At 40.1% G+C, this 26,303-nt stretch overlaps 1 protein-coding gene and 1 long non-coding RNA gene across 4 annotated transcripts in view; one reads left to right on the forward strand and one right to left on the reverse strand.

Moving 5' to 3' along the window:
- The window catches only part of LOC141771623 (uncharacterized), a 151,015-nt gene that overhangs the window by 19,704 nt on the left and 105,008 nt on the right, over nucleotides 1-26,303 (reverse strand). The window lies entirely within an intron of this gene.
- cdk18 (cyclin dependent kinase 18) overlaps nucleotides 17,545-26,303 on the forward strand; it is a 55,897-nt gene continuing 47,138 nt past the window's right edge. For all 3 annotated transcript variants that reach the window (XM_074641316.1, XM_074641233.1, XM_074641407.1), the window contains exon 1: nucleotides 17,545-17,879. Coding sequence is in view for 1 of the 3 variants with exons in the window: in XM_074641233.1 (XP_074497334.1) it covers nucleotides 17,863-17,879 (17 nt within the window). In the remaining 2 variants the exon portion in view is untranslated. The remainder of the gene's footprint in view (nucleotides 17,880-26,303) is intronic.

Raw genomic sequence — 26,303 nt, forward strand, 5'->3', positions numbered from 1 at the left:
GGATTTAATTAATAGGTCAGTGTTCAGCTAAACTCAACTGTGTTGATTAATACCAACATAAAGATATTTCATTGTATTGACTTAACTCACTTAAGTAAATGTAACTTAAAACAGTTGGACCTCCATTACTCAACTGTATTTAGTAAGACCAACTAAACTATACTTTGTAGTTCCAACTTAATTGCCTTTGCTTTGTTTCACTGAACTGACTTTAAGTGGACTTACTCAAACTGATTATGTCAAATTCAAATCACTAATTACTGCTTTAGTTCTATGAACAATTTCATTTATTACCAATAAAACACAATATATTATAACACCATAACCACACAGGTCAGCTGCATTGTTATAGGACGATGGTAGCATCATCTTTAAAGGTGCTATTGATAACATTGACAACATTCACCCACTAGATGTCAAACCTTATTAGAAGTGGGAACCAAAGGTCAGATATCTTCAACAGAGAGAAATAACCACCTGTCAATCAAACTTTTGCCAAAGCCAGTCGGGAGAAGAGTGAAAACTTCCATCGAGAAAACAATTCAGCGCTGTTCTTTGCTCTTCTTTAACGAAGAAATACTCTCTGATTGACCGGATGTTATTGAAGAACATACGCTGTGTGATGACACGTCAGCTGGTTGGAAAACGAAGAATGAAAGTGGAAAGCGAGCAAAACATAAATTAATAAATAAATAGAGGGATTTATGTGGGTGTGTTTTCACCACATAAAGGGACCAAAATAATGGAGCACAAGGGGCGCTGAGCTGTCGACCCGCTCTGTGCAGGCGGGCGGCGGACCCCGCCAGACGCACTCATTCTTGGCACCAAGATGACAGTACCCTGCTGCTACATTGACATCACCACACCCTCTACCACGCCTCTCCTCCCACTTACAATACCAGCTTTGCCAACACAAAAATAGAGCCTCATGGTGTCAGTTTGTTTTGAAGGAACGTCTTATTAGTGCTCTTGGTATAGCCTAGTAAAATGTTCTATTTTAGCAGCTTGAGCTCTTTTGCTTGCATGGCAGCTGGATTCTCACGATCACATATCAAAACCAAAAAAAATCAATGTTGCCATAGAAGAGATGTTTTCGCTCTTCTATATATACTCTGCTTAATCATCACAGTATAACACCATCATCAGTTAAACTTCAGGGATATCAATCTATCCATTTAGGAAGCACAAGTGATTGTGAATCACTTTCACGTGCTTTGGTGCAAATGAAAGTGGCAGCAGGTGCAATGGAGAGGCAACAGCAAGACAATTCCCAAAAAGGGAATGGTTCTGCATGTGGTGGCCACAGACAATGTCTCTCTCCTCATCCTTCCTGACTGATTCTTCCATAGTTTTGTGTTCTGCTAGTGTCCTCGTCACTACTTGTAGCATGAGGCGATACCTCCAGCCCAATCAGGTTGCACAGGTAGTCCAGCACCTCCAGGATGGCACATCCATACGTGCGGTCGCAAGAAGGTTTGCTGTGTCTCCCAGCACAGTCTCAAGAGCATGGAGGAGATACCAGGAGATCGTACGTTACACGAGGAGGACTGGACGGGGCCGTAGAAGGGCATCAACCCAGCAGCAGGACCGGTATCTGCTCCTTTGTGCGAGGAGGACCAGGAGGAGCACTGCCAGAGCCCTACAAAATGACCTCCAGCAGGCTGCTGGTGTGCATGTTTCTGACCAAACTATATACTACTGTAGGTATAAGCCTCCTCCTTTTCCGCTATCTGCACTACCTAATTTTTGAGGGCACCGTCGTCGCGTCGTGGGTTTAGCATCGCCCAAGACGACTGGGATTGATTTAAAGAAAAACAAACAAGTCAGAATGATGATGTGTGACCTTTCTTTAGCTCTGGCTATGCGAGACTAGTGGATCCCCAACCTGCAGCGCCAGAGCATTTCAATGTGTGGATTACCAGAGCAGTGTTATCATAATATAAATAATATAATGTGTGACATCACATGGCCAATAATAGCGAGACGTATCGAGCAATTCCAGTCAGTTATAGCACCTTGAGGATATTATTGCCTCTCTGCATATTTCATTAGTGTGTGTGCTGAGGCTGGGTAGTATCCACGCTGCATTGTAATTATCACCATTTCACACAGGCCTGGCATTAAAAGGCCAACTCAATCATCCACATTAATTGCTAACGTCTGAAGTTTCTGTCAGTCAGTGTAAAACTCTAATTCTCATATTTTGACTCCAATCTGGAAAACACCAGGAGAGATCTAACTCATTCTCTTCATTAATAATTATTATGAATACATCAGCTGCTTCTCTGTATTTTAATTGTGTTTCTGGTGAGCAAGCTACACACCATGTACTGTATTGATGCACACGATGCTAGTGCCTTCTATTATTAATGTGAAATGGACTGGATGTCTTTAAACTGCACCTTTTTCCAAGATCCAGTGAATACACTTAAAACATGTTTTCTTACTTTATTGGTTGTGGAATGTTCACTTGTGTATTATTTGTCACATTTTGATTTTAAAGTAGATAAACTCATCACATTAAAGAAGGCTCTAGGGCCTCTAATAATTTAGTTTGAATAACCTCTTGAATCACACTGAGAATAAAAAAACACAATGAAAAACACACACACAGTTAAACACGATCACTGAGGCCAAGAAAGCAGCGTATGCTTCCTAATCAAACACACAGTTTTTAAAATACAGGAACCCCATATATGTGTTGTCAAAACTTTTCTTATTAAACAATAAAACTCTATACCAGTGATTCCAGAAGACTGGGTCGGGACCCACATGTGGGTTGCAGTTGATTTTATTAGGGATGCTAAATTAATTATTTATTAGGGCCCGAGCACGAGAATTTTATTTTATTTTATTTTATATTTTATATTTTATATTTTATATTTTATTTTATTTTATTTTATTTTATTTTATTTTATTTTATTTTATTTTATTTTTGAGGGGCTTGGGATAGATGAAAACTCATGAAAATTGGCACACGAAAATTGCATAGTTCAGTGCCAGAGTTGCGAAAAAGTTCCTCTGATGTTCATGAAATTTGGTGGCATCGTTGTTCTCATCTATAAGAACAGATCAACATTCTTAGAATTTTTTTCACCTGAAAGGAAGTCAGCCATTTTTGATTTTGTGCGTTAATTTTCATTTTACAATTCCACGTTTGAGGACTTTAGGATGCACAAAAACTCACGAAACTTAGCATCTAAGTTCAAATGTGAATCATTTTGAGTTGATGTCGCAATTGGGCTTTGGTGTGGCACGTCGGCCCGAATGAAATATTGGACGTGCTACCTGCCTGCGTGCCTGTGTGCACTCTGCCTGTGCACTCATTGCCGGAGTCTTCCACAAGCTGCTAGTTTGACAGCTGTGAGTACTAAGTTTACCTTCATTATGATAATTTTACATTCATTATGATAATTTTGGGGAAGTGGCTTTGGAGGGAGGCCTGGAGGAACGGACTGTCAGTGTTGCCGACTAGTGCTGCTAGCTACTTTCATTTCATTGTACATGCAGAATAATGAGTCTCTTTATGGACTGGTGAAGTCATCTCAGCAAGAGAAGCAATATCATAAATGTTGTAGTTTTATATGAGCTACACAGCAGTCTTGTAGGCCTCTAATCTATATAATCTATGGTCTGTTCGTCACCACAGTATAGTAATAAATCTAAAAGGAATTCCATGAGAGCGAAATATAAATGAATAATACAATCCAGTTTACAGAGCTTTAAAAACATCTTTGTAATGTACACTATATCTAAAAGTATTAGTTAATGTCATTTGGCGTAATTAGATCTCTGAATAACAGCATTTTAAAAAAGCATCAGGTTTACAAATGTTGGAATAATTTAGCTCCATGAATATTTGTGTGTTTTACAATGAAACTGTTGATGGACTGAACAGCTCTTGTAAAAGTAAACAGTGTCCTCTGCTGGACGCCAGGGAGACACACACTACTGTTGATCATGAGAAGACTTCTTTATGTGAAACATGTTGATCTCCACATTATATGCTTCTGCCAGTAAAGAAAATAAAAACATCTACTGCTGATACTAAATCAGGGGTCAGCAACCTTTACTATCAAAAGCAAAAACAAAAACATCTGTCGGAGCCGCAAAACATTTGTTCATTGTGAAGAAGGTAACACAGTTTATAGTCTAAGTATATAGTATATAAGTCTAATGCAGTGAGGGCCAAAGAGACAATGTACGGCGGAGTATTAGGGCCACATTGAGGGGAAAAACATCTGAGATTTCCAGAATAAAGTCAGAATATTACGAGAAAAGTCATAACTTTACGAGAAAAAAAGTCGTAATATTACGAGAATGAAGTCAGAAGTTTACGAGAAAAAAAGAAAATAGCATGTAAAATTACTACTTTATAATATTATGACTTTATTCTTGTTATATTATGACTATATTCTCGAAATCTTAGATTTATTTTTTTTTCCTCAATGTGGCCCTAATACTCCGTCGTACCGTCGTACCGTCGTACCGTCGTACCGTCGTACCATAGACCTACAACGATGATATATAAAAATGAAAATGTAAACAAAAAACAGTTATTCATTTTCATTTTTAAAAATCCACAGGGAGCCACTGGAGAGGAGCTGAAGAGACGCAGGTTGCTGACTCCTGTACTAAATCATATGGGGATGTTAGTAATTTTCACATTGAAGCTCTGTGTTGTTCATTTAGGGTCCCCAGGTGTCTGAAACCTCAGGTAGTTGTGGCTGCTTGCTTACGTCCTGTCTTCAGGAGAATAATGATTATAGGCCAGTGGCACTAGAGAGTGATTAAATCCCTACAGAGGATCATTTCCACTCCACTGAACCTTGTTTTGATTCACTATGAAAGCTCTGTTTCCTGTGTTGGATTGCCTTTTATTGATTTCAGTTCATTCACTCACACATCTTTCTTAAAAACCTGAAGATGAATCCTTCTATGATAAGATGGTATTATGACTGTATACTCTCTGATACAGCAGTGAGCAATCCAGGGGCTAACCAAGGACACATCAGTTTATCATTTTCATTTACTTTGTCCAAACGAATGAGTGTCAACTCCTAATCTAATCAATCTGTAGTGACATGTAGCTGCTATGAAGCTGAGGTCAACAGGGTTGTGGACCAGCGTGATGACCATCATTTGCAACAAGTCCTCCAAATGAAACGGCAACATTAGGTTTGGTTAGGTCTGTGGAAACATCACAGTTTAGGTCTCAATAAGTGCTTTAAGGTTTCATTGAGCTTGTCATCGTTACCATTATAAACATACTGAAGGCTTTAAAGGGGACATATCATGCTCATTTCCAGGTTCATACTTGTATTTGGGGTTTCTACTAGAACATGTTTGCATTGTTTGCATGCTTTAATGTTCAAAAAACACATTATTTTTATCCTACTGTCTGTGTGAATATACCTGTATTCACCCTCCGTTTTAGCGCCTGTCTTTTTAAAAAGTCCGATCTGCTCTGATTGGCTGGTGAGAAAAAATATGTTTCACCTTTACAAAGGTAGTTCTGTTTGGGTGCATGTATGTAAATTAGGGCTGTCAAACGATTAAAATATTTAATCACATGATTGTCCATAGTTAATCACGATTAATCGCACATTTTTATCTGTTTTTTTTAAAAAATGTACCTTAAAGGGAGATTTATCGAGTTATTTAATATTCTTATCAACATGGGAGTGGACAAATATGCTGCTTTATGCACATGTATGTATATATTTATTATTGGAAACACAAAACAATGACAGATATTGTCCAGAAACCCTCACAGGTACTGCATTTAGCATAAAACAATATGCTCCAATCATAACATGGCAAACTGCAGCCCAACAGGCAACAACAGCTGTCAGTGTGTCAGTGTGCTGACTTGACTATGACTTGCCCCCAAACTGCATGTGATTATCATAAAGTGGGCATGTCTGTAAAGGGGAGACTCGTGGGTACCCATAGAACCCATTTACATTCACTGATCTTGAGGTCAGAGGTCAAGGGACCCCTTTGAAAATGGCCATGACAGTTTTTCCTCGCCAAAATTTAGTGTAAGTTTGGAGCGTTATTTAGCCTTCTTGACAAGCTATGACATGGTTGGTACTGATGGATCCTTTATGTTCTCTAGTTTCATATGGCGCCAGTATCTTCACTCTAGCTTTAAAACTGAACCCACTACAACCTAAAATGTGTTTTAATGCGTTAACTTTGACAGCCCTGATATAAATGTATGCGTGCTGTGTGTAAATAGATAAATGTGTAGTTTTCTGATGTTCAATCATGTATAGATATATTTGTATTATTCATTATTCATGTAAATTCTGCTTCTGTTGTTAACTGTGAGCATGAATGCTAATAAACTCTCCCTCCCACGACTGCAGCAGGCACCTGTCCTTGAAAGACACGAGTCCTCAGCGGCCCCGCAGACGTCCAGAGAGCTCCCCCTCCCTGACGCTGGATGCTGGTAATTAGCGTCAGCTAGCCTAATTAATGTCAGATCTGCTGGACGAGGTAGAGCCCCGAGGAAACCGCAGTCTGGTACTGCTGCAGACACTCCAGCCGAGGAAGCTGCAGTTAATAAATATCCTGCTGTGACAGAAGAAAGTGTAAAAGAGGGTGTAAATTATTATCAACACCGTTCCTGAGAAACATGTGAAATAGTTATATAACAGCAACACAGATTCTGCTTATGTTTCAGTGAGAGGTATTGTTTAAAGGAAAATCTGTCTTTTAAGTCTTGAATACTAGATTTGTCTATTTTTGCAGAAACTAACCGCTAACACGCTAGCCAGCTGAGGGCATGCCAGTACCTTTCAGGTAAACACTAGTGATGGAGGTAAGATATGGAGGACGGAACCTGCTAAAATAATAAAACAAATAAATAAATATGTCATTAAATGTAGCACAAATAATATTAAAAATGTATTATTGTAGCCATTAATTAATTGATAAAATGTGCCATAAATAGATATTTCTATTTTAATTTGCTTCTTTATTTATCTTTGTATTAATTCTCTTATTTATTTACTCTTCTCTTTAATTTTCCCTTTTTTTTGTTTCTGCATTTATATTTATTAATTTTTAAATGTATTTATTTATTTTTGCATTTATTATTTATTTATTTAGCTTTTTTTTTATTGAGTAATTTTTTTTATATTTATCTTCAATATTATTTTTGCTACATTTAATTACATATTTATCAAGTTATTTATTTATTTATTTATATATATTTTTTTATTTTGGCAGATTCCGTCCTCCGTAGTGAGAACGGTGATGAACGGTGAACAGACCAGACCAATTTTCCAGTGCAGGATCTTTAGAGCTAATTGATTGGTTGAAAAGATATTCCTGGCTCTGAGAGGCTGATTCCTAATTATTTTGGTGACTCTCTGAACACTGTCAGGTGACAGAAGAAGAAAGGTCTTCTATATACTAAAAGCTCCTCAGCAGATTGCCATGACATTAGAGGTCAGAGTCATAGTCCTCAGAGGATCAACCCTTTCCATTTTATGATCTTTTCCCCAGCAAGACAAACTTCTTCAACATCAGTAACGTCTCAGAGAAAAACAAAATTGTGCGTTGAACTGTTTGGTGTAGTAACAATTGCAGCATGTAGGGGATGCTAACAGCACCTAGCAGCCACATCAACAAAGTATGCAGTACAACTTATAGCATGGCAGAGAAGGAGTGCATGTGTGTCTCTGTGGGGCACAGATCATTATCTGTACTTCATGTGCTGTCTGACAGTGGGAAGGGAACATGTCTATATTAATAAACTCAGTTGACTTGCAGCTGTAATTACAGAAGTTGTGCTGAGAGAGAAAACTGCTGCCTGATTGGCCTCTGTCTGTCTCACCTCACTGTCTTTCTGATTGACTAAAGGACCAACCTGCTTGTCCAACTCCTTCTCACCCCAGACTCATCAAAACCAACGCTCGGTCAGTGGCCCTCGCCGAGGCACCCTTTAGCGTCTGTATGGGACGCACCAGGCTTTCAACTAACTCCAATGTAAACCCATCCACGTTATTATGAGATGCTCAGAGCAACTGACGTAGCATAAAGAGCGAGGAAGTCAGTTTAGGGTTTCATGTAACAAGCGGAAACTGACATGCACTTTAAAAAAAAACATTTTTTTTACCCTTTTTTTCAAGACATTTTAAAAAAAAATTCTGTATTTCAAAATGACAGAATTTTTTTTTTTTAAATTACATGTTTCATTTTGTGATTTATATGTAAATGGTCTTAGATTTACAGTATTTTTTGTAATCACAATCGTAATTATTTTTAAAGATAATTATTCTGTTTTTTAGATCTTTATGACTCTATTTTAACAATTAATTTATGTCAGAAGAAAAGGATTTCATGGAATTCTAAAAATATTTCTTGTAAAAATACAGATTAGTTTTGCAAAACTTCTGAGAGTTAATGTAAATTTGGGCTTTTGCAACGTAAAATTACATGTTTCATTTGTGATTTATATGTAAATGGTCTTAGATTTACGGTGTATTACTCTATTCTAACAATAAATATATGTTAAAAGTAAAATATTTCTTGTAATATTACAGTAATAAAGGCTAATTATATAAAGATAATTACTGTTTTTTTGTTTTTTTTACAGTTTATTTATGTTAATTATGTTATTTTTCCGTTTTTTAACAGACTTTTTCTGGCGCCCCTGCTGCCGGAAAATTTTTGTTATTTTACACTTTTTTTTTTACAGTCTGTCTAAAACTGAGGGTATAGAGGGGTACCTAGAGCGTCATAGTTTGAAGCCGTAGCGTCGGTATTTGACGATTTGGGAGTCAGAACATGTCGGCTTGTCTTTCCATCTGTCAGACTTTCCAGCTGATTTCCCGCCGTCTGTCTGTTGTTTTCCCCTCATGGATCTGAACGACTGCATCTCTGCTGTCAGCTTCCATACAGCAGCTCTTTAGCTTCATGTTGTCTGGTGCGGTGACCCACTACGAAATGTAGTGAGTGAAGTACACAAGTGCATGGTGTAGTAATATGTCTGCTTGACTGGCTGTGTGGCATTCTTGCCTCTATCTATCCATCTGTCTCTCTCTCTTTTTGCTTATCTGTCAGTCTGTCTGGAATTCAGCGGGGCAAACAGCACTGCCATCAAACAGCTTGTTCGGTATCATCTGCTGACAGACTCAATGTAATGGAACTGTTAACATATGAAAACAGTGTACAACAGTGAGTCCAAGCCACTGGCCGTCTTTCAGCTATTTATCAACCACTCTTTGTTCTTCCTCTCTCTTTGCAGCCGTCTGTCTGAGCCCCGACACTCAGTCTTTTTTCATCTCAGTGTCTCCAAAGCCAGGCCTGCATTATTCATTATGAAAATTGACGTGGCATCAATGATGTGGGCTTTCACACAAACACACACACACAAACATGCCCAGTTACAAAGTGATTACAAACCCTTTTTAGTTGGAGGAACATTTGAAATGATGAAGAAGGCGACCAGCAGGATGAGACAGAATCTTGTATCGGCTGTAAGACGACACTGATTACAACATGATGAATAGTAAATACATACTGGAAATTAACAACCTAAATAAACAACAAAATTTATCATGTTGGTAACATTTTCCCGTGTTAAGATCTCAGAGAGATTTTAACTAGTGGGTTCAGCAGTTTGGTAACTGATTGATTAAAGAAAGGCGTTTTTTATGGCCGATTTCCATCCGAAACTCAGAACATAATCTTCTTCCGAAGCAGGTTAGGTGAGCGTAAATTACCATGGCGTGGCGATCTAGCCAGGTTAAAAGAGAGCCACCTTCGTGCCATTGAAAACTCTGGTTATATAGTCTCTACCCCAATAACCCATTAATCCTGCTTTGCAGTACACCCCCTCTGCTTCTCTGCATGGCTCCATGGATGTATAAAGAGAGCTGGATACAGCGTTGTAGGCGGGGCCCCATTCATTCCTGTGAGAGTTGTTCAGTGGCGCGTGAAGACAAAATGGCTCGATTGGATCTTCCGGCGATCTTCCGCATCCATTGGGCCGATGGAGCGAGCGCAGTAGCGTCCGCTCGGTCACATGACTCGGTCACACGGTCACAACAGTCACGGTGTCGTCACGGCTTAGTAACTCCGCCATCCAGCCCCCGCTCCAGCCTCGGTCTGGGTCTCATTCATATGAACGTAGGAAGGGAAATTAGTTTGGATTCAGCTATTAGTTCATTTTACAACTTTAAGACCTAATGATTTGAAGGGACTGTTTGTAAGAATCAGAAATGTTTGATTGTTATATTTCAGCTGCTTGGCAGTAATGTTAGCTGACCAGACGAAGGTCTCTCCATGAATCACTGCTGATCCTAGTGTTGACGTTTCCTGCCTCAGCCTCCGGGGCTGAAGCAGGAAGAGAAACGTTATCGTCTCTGACCGCAGCCGGAGGGAACAGGGAAGACACAGTCACTCGGTCGGAGACGATAACGTTTCTCGCTGCGGATTCCCGTCACTTCACAAGCAACGGGAAACCTCTGTTGGTGTTGAATGTCCCTGTCAAATGTCTGTTTTGTAACATGTATTAAAATACATAATAAAACTGTTGATTAAAAAAACTCCATTATATTTTGGAGTTCAAACATATTTTAAATGGTTATGTTTCACTTCAACTGAAACTATGACCCCAAAAATAGCAATCCAAACCGAACCGTGGGCTTGTTGAACTGTTGCACATACTGTAGATACTATCAGACAGGGTGTTTTTGAATGGCAGTAGTAAATACAGAAGATGAAAACACAACCGTTCAAAGAGTAACCTTCACGTTTTGTCACTTTAATTTCTCTCAGAGCCAAAGCAAATGGCAGAGCTGCAGAAGAGAGCAGCCACTGTCTACTGAAAATCTCCCTGCTGTCTGTATCGGAGGTGGTGCAGCTGTTGAGAGAGAGAATAGAGGGCTCAGCCGGGCTGAGAGGCAGGAGGAGGTGTATTTATCCTCCTGCTGAGAGCTGAGCTATTCTGCAGCGCTTCCATCTCTCACTGCGCCGTTCAATCCGAAGGGGAAACTCCCTCCATCTGTTTCGCTGCAGGGAAAAAGCTCATTTGGCTGAATGAGACGGCCTCAGTGATCCTGGCAGCCTCTATGTGCTCTCTCTTCATTCTCTCTCTCTCTCCGTAGTATCATAGAGACGGTTGTGTAAAATACACAAAATGTACACAAAAGGTACATAGTGTGCCTATAGTAGCAAGCCAGTGGGAATACCCTGTTCTATGATGTTACTTATCGAAAGGCTCTTACCTCTGCTATAGCAGTGGCCAGTCTTTAACGGATACAGCTGGTGATAATCTATATTATTATTGTCAACAAATCCCATGCAAAGACCAAAATCAACAAGAACAATTGACTCTACTAAGTAAACATTATTTGTTGTTTTACAGACCTTCATTGTTGTCTAAAAACTATTGTTGCACTGGGTGACATGTTCATTCATCACCATGAACAATCACTGGAGTTTATTCTGACTCAACCCCACATACTAAATGTGTGAAAGCTTCGCTTGGATTGAGGATCATCACCTCCAACATCACCTGTTCATCATTAGTGGCAGGGCTTCCATCAGTAAAAGGCTCTGGTCAGAGGTTGCACCTATAATCACACAGATTGCATATTAAACTCTGATGTTCGGCGGTTTAGCGAGCGATGGAGAGAGAGCTTTACCCAGCATGCTGTTGGGCGGTGTAACAGTTAATACTGTAGCGAGTGATCATCACCTGCCGCGGCGATATTCGCCTGAAAGTTCACCAAAGTTGATCTCCATGCGAATGCAAAGATCCAAATTTGCTTCGCCACCTGAAGTGAATGTTTTTCTGCCCCTTCGCTCGCATAAAATGAAAGGGAACGGGGGACGAATGCTCATTTTGCACATGTTTGACCGCATCTTAACAGTTAATAGAATTCCCCTCTCAATACGCTGCACAGTGCGTAACACACTACTAATAAATATTATATATGATATGAAATCTCATGAGCTCGCACGGAGCTTCCTTTGGTCCTCAGCAATACACCCACCAAGTGTGAAGTCCATCGGATGAACGACTGTAGAGAAAATGGAGTTACAGTACATACTGTACAAACGTAGAGACAGAGACTTTCAATTGTAGTTAGATTTATAAATCTAAAATGTAGCTCTTATTTGTGTATCATGTAAAACACAAATGTCCCTAGTATTTACATTTATATCTCTCCATATATTTCATATTAATTGTTTTCCTGTTTCTGAAGGTTTGTTTCTGCACCCACTTAATTAAGTAAAGAAAGAACACACCAATTACTGCGTGCAGAAACTAATCATTGCCATATGTTATACCGGGGGCAAACAGAAGGATGTTAGTTACCTGCTGTATCTCAGTAAGATGTCTCATTTTACACTAATTAGTTGGATCTGTTTCAGAGAAGAAAAATATCCAACAGAGGTCAAACAGTTTCTGCACTCTGTAGAAATACTTTCACATGTTTTCAGTTTTCGTGTGACACTGAAGTTTTGAAGTGAAGATTATATTTTGTCCTTCTCAGATGTATTTGGTAAAACAGAACAGATGATGTGATATTTACTGTATTACCTCCATGCCACATCAGGCTGTGAGGGTTCACCCAGCCTTGGATGGAAGGAAAGGGAATTAGAGAAGTAAAGAGAGAGAGAGAGAGAGCTCAATGTTTGCTCATCAAATATGAAACAGCCTCCTCGGTGCCAGCAGCTCCCCGGGATAGATTTTAATTTTCGGTAATGCTGTGTGCTCGTACACTACGTCCCTCTGTGTGTGCATGCATGTATGAGTGTGAGAGAGAGGGAGAGACTTGCCCTGTACTGAAGGACAAGGGCAATCTAATCACACCGAAGAATGTTCTTGGCCGGGCTGTACCTTGTTCATTGTTGCGTATTAAGTGTGTGTGTGTGTGTGTGTGTGTGTGTGTGTGTGTGTGCGCGCGCGTGTGCGTGTGCGTGTGTGTGTGCGCGCGCGCGTGTGTGTGTGTGTGTGTGCGCGCGCGTGTGTGTGTGTGTGCGTGTGTGTGTTCTTGCTGAATATTTCCAATACTTGTACTCTGTAAAGTGAAATATTTCCCTGTAATGATATGATAGCATAGTCATACTCATTGCAAAACTTCCCAGCTATCAGGTGGAGATATCACTGAAAAGGTCCACTGAGGGGAACTCTGGAGCAGTTTGTCCGTCAGAGCAGCAAAGAGCAGACTGTCATCATGTATCAGACTTTATCGTGAGCCGTCATTATTTTTTTTTGACAGATGCAGTTTGTTTGATTCTTCAATTAGTCCTCTTATCTAACTATTGTTGTGAGTACTGTGAGATTATAAAAGAAGTAACCTTTTTTTTACTCAAATTTTATGCATATGGTGGTGTTTTCTTTATACTAGTATACTAGTCATCAGATTAAAAACTGGGTTTTGATTTTTCCCTTGTCCGTAGGGATGCAACAGATCACAAAACTCACGGTTCGGATTCTATCACGGTTTTGAGTCACGGATCGATCACGTTTTTTTTTGCCGCAGATGCAGATTGCCGATCGCCAATGAGCCATATCGGCCTATACAGATACGTTTTTTTATTTATTTTTTATTTAAACGTTATTCTATAGTGGTTATTTGCATAAAAACAACGTTTTCTTTTCTCTCCGCCATGGCTCCGGTCCCAAACAAACATGAAACATGAAACAGTGCGCGTAAGGCGTAGTTGTACATGCGTAACTGTCTGAAAGCATTGATAAGAGGAATCGATAGTCTCCGAGGCATGACAACTAGGAACCTTCTCAACGGAACAATTCTCTTTTCCCATCTCTAGCATTTTCCCTGTCCGCCAAAGTGGCAGATGGCCTGACGATTTACCTGCCACTGCCAACAATTTACCCGCATTTGGCGGGTGCTAATTTCAGACCCTGGTTCTGGGGCACCGATGCTGTTACCTGCTTTACCTGGTTGGCAGTAGAATCTTAAACCAGCCGTAAACCATCCCTCAGATCAAAGACAACATTTTCTGCTTTCATGAATGTAGGGTGGTTGCATTGGACTGTATTAGTTTTAGCCAGGTGTACCTAATAAACTGACAACTGAGTGCAGAAGAATATACTGTAAAAGGTAAAATAATGTGCTTTTACTTGTCCATATCTTGAGAATATGTTTTGACTGACCGGTGTAATGATTTATATTAACAGCAGCAAACATCTGTTCATTAGAGAATAAAACATCTTATTTAGTATCTCTACTGTAACAGTGTGTGACCTCCGTGGACCTCTGATGTCTGATTCAGGCGACAGATGTGCTCAACAGCTTTTATTCTTCCCTCCACTCCCATTTACTGTAAACACAGAAGAGTTAAAGAGTTTCTTTATTACATAAACATATCTTCTTCTATTCTTTTAAACTAGTTTTTTTTTCTTGATTGCATTATGTAACAATTATAGGGGGCATATATAAAGCACATGATGTGAATTTACAGTAAATATACCCATAGGCAATCTGGATAATCTGGATTACCATAATTTCACGGTGACAGAGAAGAGTGTGAAAATGTTGGAGTGTAGGTCGACTCGTAGCAAAGAAACTCCAAATGGATTTCCCTTAATTCTGTAGCAAGCCAATTAATCTGCTTAATCTTTATTTCCTCCTTCCTGTTCTCATTCCAGGAAAAACACACTTGGCCTTTCACCTCTGGCATCTTTCACCACGAGCTAAGCAGCTCTTTAAAATACTCCGGTTCTACAGTTGACAACTGTTGGTTAATGTAGAACGGCTCACAGACGAATCCTAGAGAGATGAAATGATTATTACTATAATAAGGGAGTATTGTAACAGCAAAAAAAACAATTTCTAATTGTCTTTTTCCACAACGCATTAATCAACTCACAACTGTTCTGTATGTAAACTGTGGACTGGATAACTCCCAGTTTCATGTATGTGTGTGTGTATGTGCTGTACAAAACCACAAGAGGGCCTGCATCACTGTTCCTGCCCAACGGGTCATATTCTCACAAATCGGCGTTTTGGTCACATGAGGTCGACACGGGTTACCATGGTTACACGTCTCCAACCGGCAAGGAGGCTCTCAGGAAGTGACGACGTAAATTACAGCTCAGTGTGTCCGAAAAATATGGGCAATATGGCATCTTATTAAATCTGAGTACTATAGACAATTTTTTTTTTAATTTCAAGTTATGATTCTGAGTAACATTTATAATACCACATACAAAACCTGTAAGAAACAGTTTTTATTCAGGCTTATGGTTCAAAAGCTCTACAACACTGGACTGTGAGGGACTGTGCTCTAGTACGCTAACATTTGCATGATTTGTCTTACAAACAAGAACTATTCTGCAGCCGGTGTTGTGCTCATTGACGCCCGTTTGTGTGTCTGGAAAAACACCAGAGCTTTGTCGGCTACAACTGTACAAGTTGAAGTACAAGCTAGTCTGGAAAGACAAGTTCCCATGGTGTTGTTGGTTAAACGTCTTTTTCTTTTGTATTGTCTATTATTTATACTTTTGGGACCATTTCTTAATAAGATATAAAATCTATGTTAAGTTGTAACTAATGAATTGCTAATAAATAATTCACTAAAGATTTATAGATCAGTTATAAGACATTAATAAAAATCTTTTAGGTTACCAGGTTGTGAAAAATCTCTCTTGCCGGGGAGTCATTAATAGTCTTTAATAGTCTTTAATAGTCAAGTTGTCAATACATGCTCAGGAGTTTGTCAATGTATAACAGGCCGTTAATGCTACATGTTGATATTTTATTGATTAAGGGTAATAAACCATAAATTCTGCATTTAAACATGTTCATAAAGTTATTTATGATGGATCACTTTCTAATAATCCATCAGCAGAGGTTATTGGATATATTTCAGTCTTTGGTAAATTCTTTGTTTCTTTTTACAATAATTAATCAATAGGTCAGGTGTAAATGTTTCTAAATATTGAAGTAATGGAAATCAGAGGTCAAACAGTTCTTTGGTGATGTCTAAATGATGAGTTATGAATGAACTAAAGAGCTAAAACTGCAAAGCAAGTGCCCGATGGAGGAGGATAAACATCAGCCAGAGAGTGTTTTCTCAACCTGGCAACCCAAAAATGTCCCGAATACAATTTTTTGGGCTTCGAAGCTTCAGTGAAAAATATTCGAAGGTATTATTTATGGCTTCCGGACGGTGCCGCTGGCGCACTACTGTACACATACACACCTCTACACACAACAAACAGCAATATCCGTCTGATAATAACTAATAATCATTAATATTGAATATGAATAATGATTAATGTTGTGGGATTATTCCTTATTTCATGGGCTATTTTGGGATTCATACATTATTTTATATATATATATACACAGTGAATATACTGTATTTATATATAAAAAAAAAACATAAGTATTTCAATACTGATTTCGAGGTCAATTACCGTGGCAACGGTTGAAGCTTCAAAGCTTATTTATTAAAAATAATACCATTAATAAAGCCATTAGGTACAATTTATAATCCCTTTATAAATGGCATCGAGAAAAAAAGTGGTATCATGCTTCTTTCATGTTGTTTTATGACAGAACAAAACCAAACAGACCTCCCTGAAAATAAATCACGAATTACTGAAGTAAGCCGAGCAACACTGATAGCATCACTTTATGAAACACACCTCTCCTGTTCTTTCGTTTATGGTAATTATCTATACATTACCACGTTCCAGCTAATGACACTCTCATGACACACGCCTTTCCTGTCATCTCACAGCAATAAGTCAAAGTGAGAATGGTTGAAATAAATGTGTGAATTGTGTTTTGGGTTCAGCTGAAACTCCTGCTGCCGTGCTGATGTGGAGATCACAGAGTCTGGTCTGGTCTTGCAGACGCAAGGTCGACAACACAAGTGTAATTCTGCACCAGAGGCTCACGCCTCAAAAATATAGGTGATAAAAACACGTCTGAGTGCGTTTTGAATTCCAGCATGTTTTTGTGCAACGTCACATTCAGCCAGTCATGAATTGGCTGCGTGTCTTAACACTGCGACTCCAACTTATCTCTGTGCATTTCGTGCTATCAGCAGCTGCTCTCTTTGCTTTCTAACTGTCACAATGTTAACTCGTTCTACTGGAATGACCGCTCATATCACACCACGTGACGTGTACCTATAGAGCAGATGGACAAATGCTGTATAAGGACACACAAACTCACACATACACTTGTACCGCCCATACACATGCATAAACGTTTTCACACTTACACATGAGAGCACACACACACATAAAGGTAGATGCATCCACTTGCAGTCACACAGTGAACAGGATTCACACATGCATGCACAAATCTGTATGCATATTCACTCATCATGCATTCAGACAAACACTTTTATATAAACATATGCTTTCATAGTTCTTGCTGGTGTGTGTCAACACCAGAGGCGGGCTGAAGAGGACGGAGGGGGAGGATGGAGAGGAGGAGGCTTGTTCTATGCCGAGCGGTGATTGGCCGTTGCCATACCAACGAGGGAGGTTCCTGGTTTGAGTCTGGTGGAGGAGGAGCCACAGGCTGATTATAAAAGCCTTGTGAGCAGCAGTTTCTCCTCTCCTGAGCTGTCTCCACTGTGTCTCTCTTTATTTAGTCTGTCCTGTTATCTGGCCGGTGAGGCAGTGCTTCTGCGTGGAGGACGGACAGAGGGAGGTTGAGCAATCAGATCAGAGGGACAGGTCGGTCCATTTTCCCCCCCGTCTTGCTGCAGAGCTGCCTGCGTCTTGTGGATTTATCTGAGTGACACCTGGGAAGGCGAGGGAAGCCTGAGTGGAGAGGCAGGAGTCTGCTCCACCACCTACACCACCACCACCCCCCTACCCCTCCATCCCCCCTGGTTGTGTGGATGACCTGTGCTCTTCTGTAAGTAGCTCTGCTGCAGCCTCATCCACTCACATTCTTCATGAAGACGTATCGACCTTAGAGCAGGGGTCAGGGGTCATCGGAGGAGTCAGAGACAGACGGGTTCGTAGTGCTGATTGGAGGCTGAACTTTGTGCATTATTATTTGTCAGTATTCCTCATTAGCTCGCTGGACGTCTCAGGAGGTCTACCTGCGCTCCCCTGGGGTCCAGTAATTGGTTACTTTACTCTCTTCTTGGTCTGAAGCTCTATCTCGAGGTTGCTCAGTATGTAATGAAATGCTGAGGTTACATCACCGTACAACACATCAAACTGATGTAAATTGTATCACACCATTTGCCTGTTGATGGGAGAAAGCACATGTTGTTCCATACAAAACTAGTTCCCGTATTGATTGTTCTGTGACTCACAAATATTAGATCATACTGTAATTAACACTTGTTACTTATAATAACAGTACACACTGTACAGTTTGAGTGTGATACATTATGATTATAGATGAGGCAGTAGAGCCTGTTTTGTGTCTTTAAGGGATAGTTTGGGTGTTTTGAAGTGAGGTCGTATGAGCTACTTATCCATAGTCAGTGTATTACCTACAGTAGATGACGGTCGGCACGCCCCCAGTTTGGAGAACCAGACACCGGCACGGGAGCAAAGCAATGTACTGCTGTAGACGCGGTTGGTAGCAAAACACATTTTATACACCTAAAAAAATCAATATCCGCTTAAGTGTACGTTATATTTAGAATATTTTCCGACGGGGAACTAAACTGAAAGTGAAACTTATCTATACTGTTTTTGTCAACGGAGTTTGGCTGCTTTAAAGAGAGCATTGATAAGTTTCACTGTCAGTTTAGTTCCCCGTCGGAAAGGAATGTCTGAGCTAAATATAGCGTAACTTAGGTGGCTAAAATATGTTTTGCTGCTGGCCCCGTCTACAGCAGTACATTGCTTTGCTACCGTGCCGGTACTCCTGTCTGTTTCTCCAAACTGGGGGCGTGCCGACCACCATCTACTGTAGGTAATACACTGACTATGGATTAGAGCGGCAACAATTAATCAATTAGTTGTCAACTATTAAATTAATCGCCAACTATTTTGATAATTGATTAATTGGTTTGAGTACAACACCCAAACTATCCCTTTAATTTGGCATGTTTGAAATGTGGTCTGACTGTTGCTGCTGTTTTGTGTCCACCACTGACATAAGAACATCTTCGGATATCTGAAACCAACACACCGACCCACTCAGTCACCCACTCAGTCATCCACCTTTCTCCTCTCTCTGATGAGCCTCATGCATTAGTTCTCACCTGTAAACTGACACTAGAACAGTAGTAATGTAGGGAGGGCCACTCACCTATACAGAGGTCTGTCCATAACCACTGTACACACAACACTGTTTACCTATAAGGGCCTGCCGGTGTAATTAAGTGTCTGGTGTCCGTCCATCCATCTGTCTATCTGTCTGTCTGTGTGTGTGTGTGTGTGTGTGTGTGTGTGTGTGTGTGTGTGTGCACAAAGCTGGTTCCCTTTTCCATGTGGTTGTCATGCGTCGTTGAATCATGCAGAGTTTAGACTGCAGCTATCACAGAAATAACTGAGTCCAACATGTTAGTGAGAAGTTATTCTTACAGTATGTTGAAAGTGTTTTTGTTTTGAACACACCAAGAAAAGCATCTTGAAAAGCATCAAAAGTGCCCTATTAGAGACATTATTTTTCTGCAGCTATGACATTTGATAATTACATATTTGCAGATTCTTAATTTGACCATTTGATAAACCTCTCTTCCAAACAGCAATTTTTCAATCATGGCGTAGACGTGTCTGTGAAGCTGAAGCTTTCTCAACATGCCGAAGCTCTGTGCATGTGGCTTTGTAGGTGTAATGTCCAGAATCCAAAGTGTTCGCAAGGTTGAAGAGCAAAGGTATAATGAATGGATTAAACAGTGTTTTAGCTGCTATGGTGTAAACGGTTAACATTAGCAGGCCTTGCTAACTAGCTAACTGCATACAGTAGTAACCTGGGGTTATGTCCAAAGCCACCGAGTAGCATATCATTAGATAACTATTATTTTGTGTGACTTCAGACTACATCAGATCCCATTAAAGACCAACACATTTACTGCATGGGAGCCAGTATGGCTGCAACTACATCCGAGTTCAGGCTAACGTTAGTAGCTCTTTATTGGATTTGGGAAAGTTTTGCTTGAACATAAACCTCAGCCAACCGGAGGTAGCATTACGTTTCCCAAACTCATTGGTTTGTCCTCATCCTCTAATCTTTTTCTGTTGTAAATGTGAAACATATTGTTTGAAAGTTAACAAAAACTTACGCCTGTGTTGCGTGTAGTATACGTTTCTATAGTAAACATCAAAACAGGTTTACCTTAAAACCAACATAGAAAACTATGGAATGCCATTTTATTAAATAATTATAATAATTTTATTTAATAAATAAATAAACCAAAAAACAAACCAAAAAACAAATAAATAAATAAAATGCTTATGAAATAAATAAATATGACTATGAATGCGTGAGATAACTGCGCCTCATATTTCATTTGAATATAACAGATGGAAATAAAAACAGCTGTGAAATAAATGTGGAAGTCCCCTGAAATGAATAAAAGTGGTTCTTTTAAAAATAAAAAAAATATTTATTTATTTAGAACTATATTTACTCATATTATATATTTATATTTAAATTTATTTGTATATTTATTGCCTCATTTATTTATTTCAGGATTTATTTCATAGGCTTATTTATTTATTTAATATTGAATAAAATGGTATTCCATAGAGAATTGGCTTAGCTTTACACTTCATTACAGGAGCAATGTTGCTCCTTGTCTCCATGTCTTGTACACGGATCATCAGCTGCTGAGGATGATAACTTTCAGCGTTGGACATGCAGCTTTAGCCTCAGTCTCTTGGCATGATATCACGTATTTATTTACCAGGAGACAGAGTTTAATACCAATTCACAAAGTAAAAGTTAATTAGCTCACTAAGATAGAGATGATCAGATCGACCAGCGACAGTTGTCAGCTGGCAAAATTGATGAAAAATGAGACTAAACAAGAACCCACTATTTCAAAACATTTTATTTTTTAAATGCATAACGTGACAAATTTAGAAACAGTGAGTGGATAAGCAAAATTTGTCAGTCAATCAAATGAAATTAAACAGAGTTTTGTAGTTTGTTAATACAGAGCACTGGATTTGGACCCAATCTACACTGACTGTAGGATTAATACAAACTTATTAATATGTCAAACATAGCCATCATTTTACTAAACATTTCATTCTTTCTGTGCTTTTTAGTATATATAGTTTATTTTGGTTTTCAAATTGGTGATAATCTTTGTTCCAGATATCCTTCTGACGCTGGCAGAGTCGGCCTTTAGCCTCTGAGAACGGCTGTTACTGTCATTTTGAGTCCAAAGTAGCAATCTCTTTTTCCTTAACACGCTGCAGCTGAAGCACAATAGTAATGTTTACATAAGCAGCTTATTATTGAGTCCCTGATTCATCGCACAGCCCTGAGCCCACTCAGCCATGATAATGTGAAGATAGACCCTACCATGTTTAACAATAGCCCTGGCACCAGCGCTGAACCCCTCTCACAGATGAACAAACACATGCAAACATTTGGTCAAACACAGCAAATGGAGGGCAGTTTGCGTTTCACACGTTTCACACAGCACCAGGTCTACCGGCTATACCGTGATGAGACGCTGAAAGGTTAAATGCTTCAGCAAGCAAGCGTCTTTTGTGAGAATAAATCCATCATTTCCACAAGCGGAGACTCCATTAGGTCCTCACTACGTGTCTATTTTACACTGTGATGGTTGTATTCTAGTGGTGCAGCCTGCTTCCCAAACAACACAAAGATCACCAACATAAGATATCTTGGCTTAGTCACTGCTTAAGTGTTTTTGTGTGAAGAGTGAACTGTGTGGGCAGTGTGTTATTTGCAGGTCACTAGCACTACAGGATTTCTAGGTGAAGCAGTTTTCCTCTTATTGTTGACATTTTGAGATGCTAGCATGCACAAATTGCCAGTAGGACCAAGAAACATTGTGTTCCAGTGTGTTGTGGTTCCTTTACACTCTCTACTGTTTAACTGCAAAAATATGCATTGGACAGTACTTCTCCGTAGGTCAGTGTACTGTTGAATAAACTGTAATGTACCCACAGTAAAGTGAGAGCTAGTACACTACACACTGATAAAGTAGTCTGTGCACGCAACTCATGTTTACGTTCACCAAAACTCAACGTGTGAATGCAGTTCCTTTCTCATAAAACATTTGCAAAGCCGATCTTTAACGGTGCATTGTTAACACTAGTGCCCGTTCGGAGCAGAATAGGCCAGTTGCTTGGCTCCAGGCATTGCTGCTAGGAGTGTTGCTGGATGGCGTGCCCATTTGGACCGTGTGGCCGTTCGGGACACGCGCCCATTCGGAGCGGGCTTGTTGGAAGTAAAGAAGAGGTCAGTTTTAACGTTAGTAAATCCAGCATCCAGCAGCAAAATGAACAGTCAATGAGGCCAGGGTGCAACTTCTGGTTTGTAAAAATGAAGCCAATGAGGAAGTGCCTTAAACCTGCATTCTCTCTAACAGCCAGCAGGGGGCGACTCCTCTGGTTTCTAAAAGAAGTCTGATTTTATAGAAGTCTATGAGAAAATGAGCCTACTTCTCACTTGATTTATTACCTCAGTAAACATTGTAAACATGAGTTTATGGTCTCAATCACTAGTTTCAAGTCTTCTTCAATACAGCATGATGTTCATTTAGTAAATTATGGTCCCATTTAGAGTCAGATAGACCATAAAGCAGGGGATGCTTTAGGGCGGGGCTACCTTGTGACTGACAGGTTGCTACCACGGCGATGTCCAGTCTGGGAGTTGTCTGTGTTTTCGTCTTACAACTTGAACTCTTTCACAGTGTGATTTCAGTTAATTGTAAAAATTTTGGTCGCCTCAAATCGCTTATTCAGCGCTCAGTTGTATTTAGCTCCACCTTCTCGTGTCACTTCTGGTTGCAAAAAAACAATATGGCGATGGACAAAATGTCAAACTCTAAGCTTTTAAAAGGGAAGTCTACAAACCAGTGGGTGACACCACGGTGACAATGTCCCCCTCCTGTATACGGTCTATGACCACGGCCTATAAAGGCCCGCTGTGGCACCACATGCTCGAACCACAAGACCACAAGCCCTGAAGCACTGCCCCTGCTGCTGCACAGACCGCTGTTTGCTTGTGTATGCAAAGTTTATTAATATTGAGCATGTTGCATGTCCAAATTGCACTAATTTCGACACTGCACGTCCTTGTGTCCCCAGCAATACACCCACCAAGTGTGAAGTACAACACACAGAGATTCCTTGCTTTACAGTTCGATACATGTTTACTAGCTTGTAGTCTTCTTCCTCCTCGTCTTTGTTGGCACATTGACAATGTTTACATGCACAAAATATTCATTTTTTTGCCCTTTTTACATGGCTAATGAAAATTAATATTCCACTAATATTCCCATTTACATGCAGCCGTGCATACTCTGATTAACGTTACCGGTGGCGGACATGTTGGACCGTGCTAACACAGCCTCCCTCTTTCATTCCTTCAATCGCCTTCTTGAAAAGGTCGGCGTTGTGATATTTGCTCATATCCAAAAAAAAAGTCTTTCATAATGTTTAAAAGTGGGAGTGTTTCTCCTTCCGACCAGAAATGTGGGCTTTTCTTTTGGGCATCTCTGCAAACTGTCGGTTAGTTGGTTTGTGTTCAACGCACAAAGCTGGCTGTAAACAGGCGAGAGGCAGTGTGTCACAAACTGCCATAAAATCCCCAGTTGAGACGCATATTCTGAATGTGCATTTGTATATTTAATATATCGTTTGTAAGTTTCAGCTTCAGCACCAGTACATGGTTGGATACTGTGTTTGTGTGCGTGAGCAGCAGCCTCCAACATACTCCATCCTGTGTCACTGCTGCTGCCAGGGTCACATTGGATTACTAAAAAAAGATCTAAAGGACCTAAAGTGTTGCTAGGCATGCTTTCCTCACTCACGCCCAGTACGCTTCAGAAGCTCTTCACAGGTGGGTGGGCGGTGCGTTCACAGCCCAGCTATCCAGCTAGTTTAAAAATGTCCACCCTATCTGTGGCTGCCAATGCTTAATAAAGAATGATGTTGTTTTCAGGGAACATTGGACAAACACAAATGTTGTGACTGCACTGTCTGGTGGAGAGACGCTGTTTGATGATTGCTTGGGGATCCTGAAGTCCAGGATTTGCTGAGCAGGAGCCAGTGTGTTCTTTTAACTGCTCACCAGTATGTTTAGGTGCTTTACATAATTGCAGCTCTCTTTCTCCCAAGTCGCTAGTCTAGTGCTGCAGCTGTGATAGCTTATTAGAGGTTGGCTCGCACACTGACAGAGGCAGAAACCACCTTGGGGAAATATATAATGTGGTGTGAGGTAAGCTGTGAGTCACAGAGCTGCTCGTGTCAGAAGCAGGACCATAAGCTAAAACCTGAGGGGAAAAGTCCCAACAAACAACACATCAGAATAATCACACGTAATGTGACGCGAAGCAATCTGACAGATGTGAAGGTCTAACACTCTGGTGCACATGTCTGACATTAAACTGAACTAGATGTTTATCTGCACTGTTAAGGCATGTGTAACTCATTTAATTGTCATAGTTTGTTTTATCTGCAAAGTCAAATAATTAATAAGTGATTCTGAATGTTTATTTTTTAAAGTAAATAACGGTGTAAGAAAGACCTAATGATCACTAATGGGATTGGCAAATAAAGACATAATGTGTCAGCAGCCAGACAGGCCGGTAATAGTGCACAGTACTTCACTGGTAAAAGTCTACAGTCATGCAGAGGTCGGCTTCATGTAGTAAACCTCCAGGTGTACTGTACGTGTTTGAAACACATGAAGATTAACCAGTACGTCTTCATCAACACACAAACACAGATACCTGATTCCCACACTGAAAGAAATGACCCACTTTACTATGTCCATCACATTTACAGTAAAATAACCATAAACCTTGCCACTAATTTTAAGAAGCCGAGGTGCTTGCTAACCGTAAAGTAACTGGCAGTAACCATCAGTCCAAGGCAAGTAATGCTAACAGTAGCTGCTAACACTTCCTCCAAAGCCCAAACTACAGCCGGTCGAAGGCAATAACTGAAGCCTTGAGCTTCAGGTTTATTTACAAGGACATGCAACCAAGCAGCGTTGTTGAAAATACCGCATTTATGGACAAGACGTACTCACTCCCAACTCGTCAAATACCGACGCTTGGTTGTTGGCCCTACGCTTCAAACTATGATGCTCTAACTACTCCTCTAGCATCAGTTTTGGACTCAGGGATAGTGCGTCAGTGTCCGCTCGTTACGTGCATAGTGTGTTTTCAAAATAAACTTCCGCCTTCACAGGAAACGTATAGTTTTCGCTCGTTACATGCATACAGTGTCTTTTCAAAATAAACTTCCAACTTAGGTTTATTTAGTTTCAAAGTTTACTTGGATAGGTTTAGGCAACAAAAGTACTTAGGTTAAGTCTCGGAAAAGATTTTGGTTTTGTTTAAAATAAGTATGTTTGGCACGTAACTTGCACAACGTTAGTTAAGTACGTAAGTTACGTAACAAAAGTAAGGTAAAATCAACATTGACTTGGTTTCACACAGACACGGACAGGCTGAAAGTCTGTGTTTGTTTGACCCCAACCGTCCACCTCAACCTCCTCCCTAAAGCTAAGTTCAAACTACAAGGCTTTCAAAGGGCTTTTGTCGGGGAACTCCAAAAACTGTTAGGGAGCAGAAAATCAGGCTTAAAGTCGTGTAGTGTGAACTAGGCATAAGCAGACTTTCTCGCTCTTTATACTATGTCAGTTGCTCTGAGCGTCTAATACGGATGCGGATGGGTTTACACTGGAGTTAGTTGAAAGCCCGGTGCGTCTCATATAGACACTAAAGGGTGCCTCGGTGCTTCGGTATCAGACGCCAAGGGGCACCGACCAAGCAGCTGTATATGATGAGGTGGGAGTGAGAACGGTTTGTTACGGAAGTCACTGACGGGGGAACAGAGCTAATCTATTCCCAGATGCAACATTTTAGTGAAAAATGTATCTTCCTTGGTATAAAAAGTTCACAGAACAGTGGTGTGACAAACATCGGGGGTATTTCTGATGCAGTACTTGTAGTACTCGAATGTGGACCATGTGTCTAGATATGTATCGTAATGCCTGAGAGGGAAAGACAAAGGAATGAATGGAAAACACATGAGGCACTGCTGCAGCAATACATATCAGTGGAGACGTGAGTTAGCAGGGAGTGATATTATCAAGAGTTGTACACGCTGCTAAGCCCTCGGTTAAATCAACAAACACAGCATTCAGTGTTTACGA

The sequence above is a fragment of the Sebastes fasciatus genome, chromosome 1 (genome assembly GCF_043250625.1).
Source record: "Sebastes fasciatus isolate fSebFas1 chromosome 1, fSebFas1.pri, whole genome shotgun sequence".
NCBI lineage: Eukaryota > Metazoa > Chordata > Actinopteri > Perciformes > Sebastidae > Sebastes > Sebastes fasciatus.